Source organism: Dinoponera quadriceps, unplaced genomic scaffold (assembly GCF_001313825.1).
Source record: "Dinoponera quadriceps isolate SergipeBrazil2010 unplaced genomic scaffold, ASM131382v1 scaffold566, whole genome shotgun sequence".
NCBI classification, from domain to species: domain Eukaryota; kingdom Metazoa; phylum Arthropoda; class Insecta; order Hymenoptera; family Formicidae; genus Dinoponera; species Dinoponera quadriceps.
This window is the reverse complement of record NW_014555972.1, coordinates 799,143-809,724: the sequence shown is the minus strand read 5'-3', so window position 1 is coordinate 809,724 and position 10,582 is coordinate 799,143. Positions and strand designations below refer to the sequence as shown.

Sequence of the window (10,582 nt, the reverse complement as noted above, 5' to 3'; positions counted from 1 at the left end):
TTTGCCATGGAACTCATGAAAGTACATAAGAGAAAAAATATTTAATTGAATTTAAATGACAATGAATTATTAACCCACAGAGGTCAGACACATGAGAAGATTAAGAAATTTGACGACCTTAGTAGTGATGAAGAATTTAGCGACGACGAGACTAGTGTCAAGTTAGATAAGGATTTTGTTAACGAGATTAATGGTGATGATAACGAGATTGATAATGATGAGGAAGTTACATTGAAGAGCACTGCCAAAAAGAAAGGAGAGAGTACAAAAGACAACAAGAGTAGTAAAAGGAATCAAGACAGAACATGTATAGAGTCATGTTAAGAAGTACAATGTAAGGAAATACAAAGTTTGCAAAATAAGAAATTATAGTAGTAGTAGTATAGGTATATGGTGGTCGAAAAAAAGCCAAAACTTCTCAGACTGTATGAGCCAAAAATAATGCCAGTGTATGTATAAAAACCATTTAAATTTATAACTAAAAGAGTACAAATTTGTAATCTGTATACTTTACAGAGCAGAAATATCATATAAGTGATTATTTATTAAGTTATTGTAATCACAGTCAATAATACGTGATATTATTTTGTGTAATCTTTTTGCAGATACGATGGTATCTGTAACGATTTTTTTTAATCTAAATACTAGGACAAGTGATATGTAATACATAAAGAATTGGACAATTAATTCCGAATAAAGCTTTATTCATTGTTTTCATCACAGAATTCAAAAACCAAGAATTAGAGAAGCACAGCGTATTCGATATTTACATAGAACTGTATTTTGGCTCATACCACTTTTAAATTATTGAAAGTATAAATAAATTCAATGAACATCTATTAAAACGTAAAAGAGTACACGAAAGAACTTCGTGAAAAAATTGAAGCTTTGAAAAATAAGAAATTGGTGTATGTCCTGTTATATCTGGAGAATTCTTTAAAGAAAAGAATGATGTTTACACATTTGAGCAATAGTTGTATATTTCTTTGTTTGCTCAGGATTTCCTCTTCATCCTTTTCAGTTCGCACTGTTGCATCGCTAGTTCAGAGGAGATCTCATTCACTTTGCGCTTGCGTTCTGCGTCGCCCTTAATTTGTTGCGAAATCTTCACTTTAGCTAAGAACGCATTATCCCTCCTGAGTTCGCGCATGGCACCCTTCATTTCCTTCTTATATTTGTGCAACAGCTTCTCCCTTTCTGCCTTCTCCTTAGACATGGGTTTATGTTGTTTACCATCGTATCTGTAAAAAGATATTACTCAAAATAATATCTCGTATTATTGACTGTGATTACAATAACTTAATAAATAATCACTTATATGATAATTCTGCTTTGTAAAGTAGGCAGATTACAAATTAGTACTTTTTTAGTTAGAAATTTAAGTGGTTTTTATACATACACTGGCATTATCTTTGGCTCATATAGTCTGAGAAGTTTTGGCTTTCTTTCGATCACCATATACCTCAATTTCTTATTTTGCAAACTTTGTATTTCCTTACAGAGTTTCTTTATGTGCTTCCTTATATTTTGTGGATATTTCTTGAATTTATTTATTTCCAATAAAATAAAAATGGGCTCAAATATCGAGTACGCTGCTTCTAATTCTTGCAGTTGATCTTTGAATTCTCTGATTAGATTCACAGCGGTAATTAGTGCTCTTATTCTGAATTCATCATCCAGTTCTTCGCATATTAAATCACTTGCCATCATATGTGCACCATTTGGGTCGATCTCAATATTAGTCAGATTTTTATTAACTATTAGGCAATTGCACGTTTTTTCAAAAGGCGATATAACTTTTATTTTTTGTGTCGACGCTGCGGGTGTGGCTGCATATATGATCCCTCGTAGAAAATTTATTACAGATGGTGCCAATCTCTTGCTTAATACTGTATACTACACATTCAAAGATAGTTAAACATGTCATACGTTTAGCTAATTGCATATCATAAAGGATCAATCATAAAAAATTTAATTATATTTACCTCCAAGATGAGTGTACATATAAAGAGACCTCTTGAGATATCGGTCCGATTTTTAACACGACTTTTGAGCAATATTTGGGACATAAATACCAAACAAGGAGTAACAACAGGATGTCTGAAGTCAGACGTTGGAAACAGTAAGGAAACCAGTTTAAAAAATATAAGCTAAAACAAATAAATGTATACATATACACATGTATCTTCGTACATACTTATATATAAATATGTATAATTATATATAAATAAATAATTAAATAACATTAAGATAAATAATTATATCAGATAAATATATATAAATAATTAAATCTCTCAAAATTTCAGCATTTCCTACACTTTTCTTAAACACAAATTTGAGACGTTCTTATGTAATATCCGTTGATAAAAGAAAACATTAAAAAATATCCTTTATACGTACCGTATCCAGGTCAGGATATTTCCGTTTTTTTCGTTGAAATTCTTCATGTTTCTCTTTAATTATTTCTTGTATGCAAATTGTGGTATTTTCCGGGTTCATATGTGCTAGATCGTAAAGATAAGGGCACAATCTGGAATAAAAATTATAGAAATAATTAGTACACTATATTTGTAACATATTTCGTGCACATAAATTACTCTTACCGATCAAAGATTTGAAAACATCTAACTACATCATCAGCATCATCATCCGTGGAAGCATAATCATGAATATGTTGTAATAAATATACAAACAGATTTGACAATTTTTCTTTGTTTTTGCCATCTAATGTCCAATGATTACACTTTATGATACGATCTACAATAGTGGATTGGTATTCGGAATTGTGATTTTTTAACAACCTTTCCAACTCCTCAAAGTTCTCTGGAATATTGTATGTGTAAGGAAGTTCTTCTCGCGCCTTCTCCATACTTTGTTTTCGTTTAAAGTCATTTCCAATCTCCTGCTGTGTATCTGTAGCTACTTTATTCTGTTTCAATATTGATTTCGGACAAACCATATTTGACTGCTTTGTTTGTTTAATATCTTTTGTAAGATCACTTGAAAACATAACATGTTTATCAACAGCTTCACCTTCGTCTTCACTAGACGATTTAGACTTTTCCAAATCTGAGAAATTATTTTCACAATCTTCATTGTCCGTATTTTCGTCAGCTGCATTTTTACTGTTCCATTCTATATCAGGTTTATCTTCAGCATTAAATGACTTTAAGCAGGTTCTGTCTTGATTCCTTTTACCACACCTGCTGTCTTTTGTACTTTCTCCTGCTTTCTTTTCGACAATGCTCTCTAATATAACTTCATCATCATCAATCTCATCATTATCAGTATTACTGTCTTCTCCATTACTGTCGTTGTTGCTATCACTGGCTACTGAATTGTCACCATTATTGTTGTCAGTATCTTCGACAATACTTTCTAGCAAAAAGCCGTCGTCGAGATCATCGGCAGATCTATGCTTATGTTCGTTCGCAGACACAAACCCCTTCATTCTTGCTAATCTATCTGCCTCAAGTGTCTCTAATCTCTCTTTTTCTTCTTGAATTAATTGCTCCTCTGACTTCAACTTCTCTGATGGATTACCTCTGGGCTCAAATTGCAATTCTCGCACAGCTATATCGTAAGCGTCAGCTTTTGTCGTTTCACCTGTGTCCTCTTTGGACTTCTTGCAAGAAGACATGAGAGGTATAAGATCTCTCCACTCGGAGTCGAGCTTCTCCGTCAGATCTATCGTTTGTTCCCGTATCTTCTGCTTCTCGGCCTTACGTTTCTTTGATTCCGCAATAAGCTGGTCGATCAGATCTTTCCTAGATAAAACAGAGTCTGATTTCGATAATAACCCTCCTCCAAAGTGTGCTCCGTCAACAAAATCCTTATTCAACTTGCCGCTAGTTTCATCATCGCTAAATTCGTCATCGCTCCTAGGGTCGTCAAATTTCTCAATCTCCTCAAGGGTCTGACCTCTATGGGTCAATACCCCATCATCATTTAAATTATAAATATTTTTCTTCTTATGCACTTTCATAAGTTCTACGGAGAATCTAGCCATTGCTTTGTCTTCAGTGCTCATGGCAGAATTTTTCTCACCTATACGTTTATCTAGGAAGATATTGTCTTTATTTTTTATCTTATACTCCTGAAGAAGACTCTGTTTACGTTTATTGATAGCTTTTGTCCTTGAAATGCCTGGAAGTCCACGGTCGTTCTTGTTCTTTTGTCCAAGTACATTTTGTTTGTCTCTGTTAATATGTACTTCGAATGGATTCAACCTCTTTTTATCCTTTTGTGCACGTTTTTGCTGTGCAAACTCGGATAAGTTCTTCTTAGCTTTTGCCATTTTGCACCATAACCTTAAAACTTACCTAAAAAAATTAAAATAAATCAGTACAATTTCGTAATATTCACACTTCAACTTGAAGTGTTGCTTACGCATATACATAAGTTACCAAGTATTTACTTTATTCAAAACTGTAGCAAGATTTTACAATTTTCAATTTTTATAATAACACATGCACATAAGTACAATTGCCAATAAATTATATATTATACGCAATATTTTCAGGAATAAATACTGTCATATTAACACATCATAATACATTAACGTCAAATATAGTTGTACTACATATAAAAATTCATTTACAAAATTATACACACTTCTACTTGCGTTTGCTAGCGTTCGACCAGCTCGGAAAGGATCCGTTAGCGTTATGAAGTTGATCCACGTGCGTATGCGCATGGTTACACATACTTCCGCTTGGGAGCGTTAGTATCGCCAAAGAAGTGGTCCATTCTTTTTAGCTGCACTTTTTGTATTTGTTTGCTTTTTTCTTCTCCTCATACGCATGCGCGGAAAATCACACACACACACGACCGTCATTATTCGCATTTTATTTAAGATCTATTCACATAGAATGATAATGCACAAATCGGCTTCTTATTTTCTTCCCGTGTTAATTGACAAGTATTGTTGCGTAATAAAAAATAAACGTACTCAAACAAGTCAGATTGTTATAATTAAAATAGTACGTTTTCGTTATTCTATATCCTTTTCGCTTCTACGTACATTGATCATCACGTCGCACCGTTGTGCGATGTGAATCCACCTTTACGTCGTCGTACAGCGTGCCACGAAATATCAAATATGCGACACAACGAGATTCGGATCAGACGTGGCTGCTGGACAAACTCGCTCTCACTCGCTGTTGGAGAAATTAAGTCGCTCATAAATACTACAGCAACTGTGTGTACACATGTATGAGGCGGACGGATAAATGAGTGAAGGACGGACAAACGATCCCATTGAAAGTATTAAAGCGAGATATTTGTGTCATTAACAAGATTCTCGTTAACGCTCTCATTCTTTATCGCCACCTGATGAGATGTATACAAAGATCATCGCGGCTGCAGGTACGAGCTACCATTCTTTCCTTTCGTTTTTTTCTTCTTTTTATTTTCTCTACACTCTCGGCGGAGCGTCGGTCCGCGTCATCGTATTCTCGCAGAGAGCGTTGATCGTTGCCAAACGCATTTAAATTCCGGACGTTTAAAATCGCTTGTCACGCAAACCCGAAAGATCCTGAAGTGAAAATGCCGTAACGCGAATAACAAGTGAGTGCATTTCAGTCCGTGCGCTCTATCACATTCGTATCTTTTAGATCGCGAGCGAATCGCTCAAACGCACGCAATTTGATTCGCCGCCACGCTGACGTATGTTACATACGTCGCTCGACATATCGCGAATTAGCGTTTTTGTTATCAAGGTTAAAAGTCTGATGAAAATCGTATTTGTCGCGTAACTATCGTTGGCCTTTCGCAGAATATCGACGAGAGTCTCAGTGATAACAAACACACATTTTAGCGAAATAATCTGCAAGTAAAATTATATTAATACTATATATTAACACGTGTGCAAAAATTTACATATTTACATAATTTGTTCATCTCAATTGCGCTTTAACCTCTGCATATTTAAATGTTAAAACTGATAGAAAAAAACTCGGTCGAGTCCGCGATGTGACTTAAAATTATTTGGTGCAACTTACAGTTATAATAACACACATGTAGTCTCAATGATATATTAATATTAAGTAATAATGTATCAATAATATTGGTAGCTTATAACGTGTACTTTTAACAATATTGTATTTTCAAGATGGTGGCGAACTTGTGAGTGCTTTGTTTTGCTGAGACAATGTCAGAAGATAACTTGCCACATATTTCATATGGGCTTGATAGCCGTGGAAGAATAGTCCGTATTGAGTCTGGTATAACTAGGGCGAACATCAGACGTCTTCCAAGTATAGAAGAAGCTCTAAGAAGATTCAGCACAAACCTGAGAGTCGATAGACAAGTCAATGATTCTAATGGTAATTAACAGCATGAAAAATATTCTAAAAAATCTACTGTGCATAAAGTCGATTTAGATCAAGCTTACCAATCTTTATTTTACTTCAATACTTAATATGTTGGTTGATATTTGAACGTTTAATATGCCATATGTCTTATGAATGTAAATTAAATTTTACTTAGTTCTTCTGAAGAGGACAATTACACTATGTGCCAAAATGTAGATAAGTGAATATATTGTTATATTGAACTGACTACATATCAATAGTTTAATCAATACCATTAATATATTTTACAGCTGGAACTTCTGATCTCCAAGCAAGAGTGATATCATCAGAAGAGGAAACTTCTCAGAATGTATCTGAAGATATAACAGATCGTGAATTATCTGTTGACATCACTGATGGCGTGTCTTCTCCAAATCAAACCACATCTAGCATGAGATCATTAAGCATGGACGAAGAGTAAGTTAACATTGAATAATCGCAAATAGAATATGTTATCGTGAAAGTAATTAATTTGATAATGTTCTCCTTCTGGCGAGAGGTTCTACGGAGTCACTTCTCTAAAAAAAGCATGAAACTTTGAACTTGAATGTATCAAAACATCGAAGCCACTTTTTTGCAATGCTGGTTGGCTGATGCGTTGCATCTTGCTTTATGCTTATTTACAGCTATCAAATCATTATGTGAATTCTGACAGTCCATCAATTTGCATGTTAAAAAACATAAAATATTAAAGGAGACCAAAAAATGGGTTTGTAGTCTGATTGAGAATTTTACTTTGATGCCTATTTAATTTATACAAACTGAGATATTTCTTTGTGTAATAGCAATTAACTAAATATATAAATAAGAACTTTCAAAAATAATATAAATCATCTGATTTCTTGTACTGTTCATATTTAAAATTTACATAATTCTTGTATATTTTTTAAGGATATACTATTAGAGTTATACTTTATACGTGAAATGCTGTTTTATTTCTTATAATAACTTGTAACGATTATGTCACAACTACTGAAAATATGATATATATATAATAATTTTTTGTGTATACAGTAAGCGATATTGTTGGGTATGCTTCGCAACAGATGAGGATGATGCTACTGCATCATGGGTTAAGCCATGCCACTGTAGAGGCACTACGAAATGGGTTCATCAAGGTTGTATACAGAGATGGGTCGACGAGAAACAAAAAGGTCATGCTGAACATGCTGTGGCCTGTCCACAATGTAATACGGAATACATTATAGTTTATCCAAATATGGGTGAGTGATGTACTATTATATTACTTTAAAAAGCTTAGCGATACAAATAATTCTCAATTGTAGAAAGGAATGTAAGTCAACTCTAATCGTTCAATCTGTCGCACTAAGAAATCAAATAACATGATATAGGTAAGAGATATCGTCTATAACATAACGTGAATTGATTGCAGGTCCACTAGTGGTGATACTCGACACGATCGACACTGTTATTTTTCGAGTATGTCCTTTTATCGCCGCTGGTATTGTTGTCGGATCCATATATTGGACTGCTGTAACTTATGGCGCAGTAACTGTTATGCAAGTGGTGGGTCATAAAGACGGCCTTACCATGATGGAACAAGCGGATCCTTTGGTTCTACTTGTCGGCTTACCGACTATTCCAATTATGTTGGTTCTAGGAAAGATGCTTAGATGGGAAGATCAGGCCCTCAGCTTTTTGAGACGGCATGCCTGTAAAGTTCCTATCTTGAGGCACTTCTTACCGAGTAGGTTCGTACGTCAATATCTTGTTCTGCTTATTCGACTGGAGAGTTGCGTGTGTTTATTTGAAATGTATAATTATTATTGTAGTTATTCCAGCGAGGACACAATACAATCTGAAGATATACCACCGATGAACGATCCTGTGTCCGCGACTCGTGTCCTTTGCGGTGCGCTTTTGTTGCCAACTATCGCCAGTATATGCGGAAAGTTATTCTTTGAAAGTATAAGCTCCAATTTTCAGAGAACACTACTTGTACGTATTAAAGACATTTTCACGTCTCACTATAACAGGAGAAATCGTAGTATTTCGCATAAATAGAAGAGTACCTTCGCGAAAATATTACTTCATTGTAATTTACAATACTTGATTCGGTAAACGTTTACTTCACAAGTTAGAACGTTCGATAAAACCGAAGCTTATTTCATGACCGAATAACATAATAAAACTGATCATTTGGGGATTCTGAACATCAAAGACCTAATATCTCACCATTTTTGTGCCATTTATCAACTTATTATTACAATCTAATAATTTAATAATTGTCTTTAATAATTATTTTTTTCATTTATTATCTATGTAGGGCGGTGCGGCGTTTTTAACGATAAAGGGTGCGTTCAAGATTTATCACAAGCAACAACAATACATGAGGCAATGCCAGCGTCGCGTAATGGATTATACAGAGAATAATGTAGCGCTGTACAAGAGGCAGCAAAACTCCGAGAGCGATCAGACAAGCTAAAAATAAAACGTTACAAAAGATATTCAAAGTACCGTTTAATGTGCAACTTCTCCACAATATAAGGATTTAACTTTCCAGTAGAATTTTACTATGTCGGAGGGATATACAGTGGATGTGAAAAATATCTGTACAGCTTGTTCTTTTTTAGACAAATTTACACACAAAAAAAAATTGCATTTGAACGCATCTTTCTATATACTAATATATTATTTTAATATATATTGATACATTTTTCTCTTGTTTGTGTATAAGTTATCCCTAAGAAAAGTACATATATATATATATATATATATAAATACTTTTTTCATCCACTGTAATAACTTTCAGTGTCATACCTGTTTTTGGTGATAACTTTACAATTATACAGTACGAACATACCGTAGGATAATGAAATATTTGTATATATTCATATGAAAATTTAAAACATCGTGTGTAAACATTCTCGAAAATTAATACAGGATTATATTTTCCAAGAAGGTGAAGGGTGTTAATGTGAGGGAAATGCCTCCTTTGACACATAATTATATAATAACCTTATTAGACGAATATATATACGTATATATACTTTCTCCAATTTTCCTTGTATAGTAAACGAAAATGTGAGTGATTACATACATGACCTTTTTTTTTATATTACTAAAGTTATCTAGCTTCAATTAATTCTTTAAAGATTAATATTGCTCATGTTAAGGATACAAAACAGTGCAGGAAGGAAATTAAAACGACGAACTGTTGTGACAAATATTTGTTATCTTTAACTCATGATGATTCTAGAGCCCGATATAGTATAAATATAAGCCTATTGTATTATTATGGCTAAGATTTGTAGACTATATTTTGTAATCTAATTTCAAATGTAAATGCTGACAAAGTATATATAAACCTATAGCAAATATAAAAGATGCTTGTCAATATAAATACGATAAGTTACAGTGTGTTTACACTTACATCTATAACAATAAAATCCATACCTGCCATATGTTTGTTTTTTCTGTAACAATGTCTTCAGTGGGATCTGAACAACTTTACACACACACAGGTACATATATTCTTCTGTTACTGACTAGGCACGTCAGTGAACATTGTCACGTGTTATCATAGTACTCGAATATCGATATCACTATAATCTTATTGGCTATTTTCTACAACGTTGATTAACGTCAGCTGTTTAATAGTCTCAATTTTCTCTTTTTTGGTTTAAATTATACATAAGCTTCCCAAATTATAAAATATTTCACTTTAAACTAATTTATTTAGATCATACATAAAATAACATTAAATACGGCTAAGTACGTAACTATCAGTGCAGCAGTTTTTTTCCATTGTATACAAATATATATATATTTTTTTTTTTTCAATATAAAGATATCCAACTAATTAAGTACAATTAATTTTTACAAAATATTTATAAATCTCGAAAAATTATATTATAGTATAATATAATGTAGTAGAGTAATTCTTTAAGTACTCTAATCTTCAGGTAAACGAAAGAAATCTAGAAAATAAAAATATAAAATTTATTGTAATTAAATATAAAAGTGTTTTAAAATATTTAAATAATGTGCTACTGAAAATACTACGTATACATAATTTTACGTAATTACAACGTTTATGAACATTATATGAATCAAAATTAACAATTTGTTAACACGCGAATATCTCAAGTCATTAAGCTTACCATCTCCCGCTCTCTTTCGTACTTAAACTATATAATTTACCCGTTTTTTTGTTTTGATGATCTCGCTTTGTACTTGTATATCAAGAAAATAGTATTCCCAATATA

The 10,582-nt window shown here is 33.0% G+C and overlaps 2 protein-coding genes across 6 annotated transcripts; one reads left to right on the top strand and one right to left on the bottom strand.

Annotated features, from left to right (window-relative positions):
- Nucleotides 1–390: 390 nt before the first annotated feature.
- Nucleotides 391–4,701, bottom strand: LOC106746415 (nucleolar protein 14 homolog). Its single transcript, XM_014623004.1, has 6 exons — nt 4,615–4,701; nt 2,604–4,322; nt 2,401–2,530; nt 1,986–2,150; nt 1,400–1,896; nt 391–1,241 (listed from the first exon to the last, which is right to left on the bottom strand). The coding sequence occupies exons 2-6, from the start codon at nt 4,295–4,297 to the stop codon at nt 995–997; spliced, it is 2,733 nt and encodes a 910-aa protein (XP_014478490.1). The 5' UTR covers nt 4,298–4,322; nt 4,615–4,701; the 3' UTR covers nt 391–994.
- Nucleotides 4,702–5,081: 380 nt separating this feature from the next.
- Nucleotides 5,082–8,821, top strand: LOC106746403 (E3 ubiquitin-protein ligase MARCH5-like). 5 transcript variants are annotated; one of them, XM_014622984.1, is made up of 7 exons: nt 5,082–5,367; nt 6,113–6,326; nt 6,605–6,770; nt 7,368–7,576; nt 7,747–8,065; nt 8,147–8,312; nt 8,641–8,799. In XM_014622984.1, exons 2-7 carry the CDS (start codon nt 6,152–6,154, stop codon nt 8,797–8,799), a joined length of 1,194 nt encoding a protein of 397 aa, XP_014478470.1. In that variant the 5' UTR covers nt 5,082–5,367; nt 6,113–6,151. The 5 variants fall into 5 exon arrangements, with proteins under 5 accessions (XP_014478470.1, XP_014478471.1, XP_014478474.1 ...); XM_014622985.1 differs by lacking the exon at nt 5,082–5,367 and adding an exon at nt 5,442–5,568; XM_014622988.1 differs by lacking the exon at nt 5,082–5,367 and adding an exon at nt 5,631–5,833 and having other exon boundaries at nt 8,156–8,312; nt 8,641–8,821.
- Nucleotides 8,822–10,582: the final 1,761 nt, after the last annotated feature.

Bases quoted from the DNA above. Each gene is read 5' to 3' on its own strand.
- LOC106746415 (XM_014623004.1), bottom strand. From the start codon at position 4,297: ATGGCAAAAGCTAAGAAGAACTTATCCGAGTTTGCACAGCAAAAACGT. The intron at 2,151-2,400 runs GTACGTATAAAG...TATTTGTTTTAG, and splicing joins AATATCCTGACCTGGATACG to CTTATATTTTTTAAACTGGT. The intron at 1,897-1,985 runs GTAAATATAATT...TTGAATGTGTAG, and splicing joins TATGTACACTCATCTTGGAG to TATACAGTATTAAGCAAGAG.
- LOC106746403 (XM_014622987.1), top strand. From the start codon at position 6,152: ATGTCAGAAGATAACTTGCCACATATTTCATATGGGCTTGATAGCCGT. The intron at 6,771-7,367 runs GTAAGTTAACAT...TTGTGTATACAG, and splicing joins TCATTAAGCATGGACGAAGA to TAAGCGATATTGTTGGGTAT. The intron at 8,313-8,640 runs GTACGTATTAAA...TTATCTATGTAG, and splicing joins ATTTTCAGAGAACACTACTT to GGCGGTGCGGCGTTTTTAAC.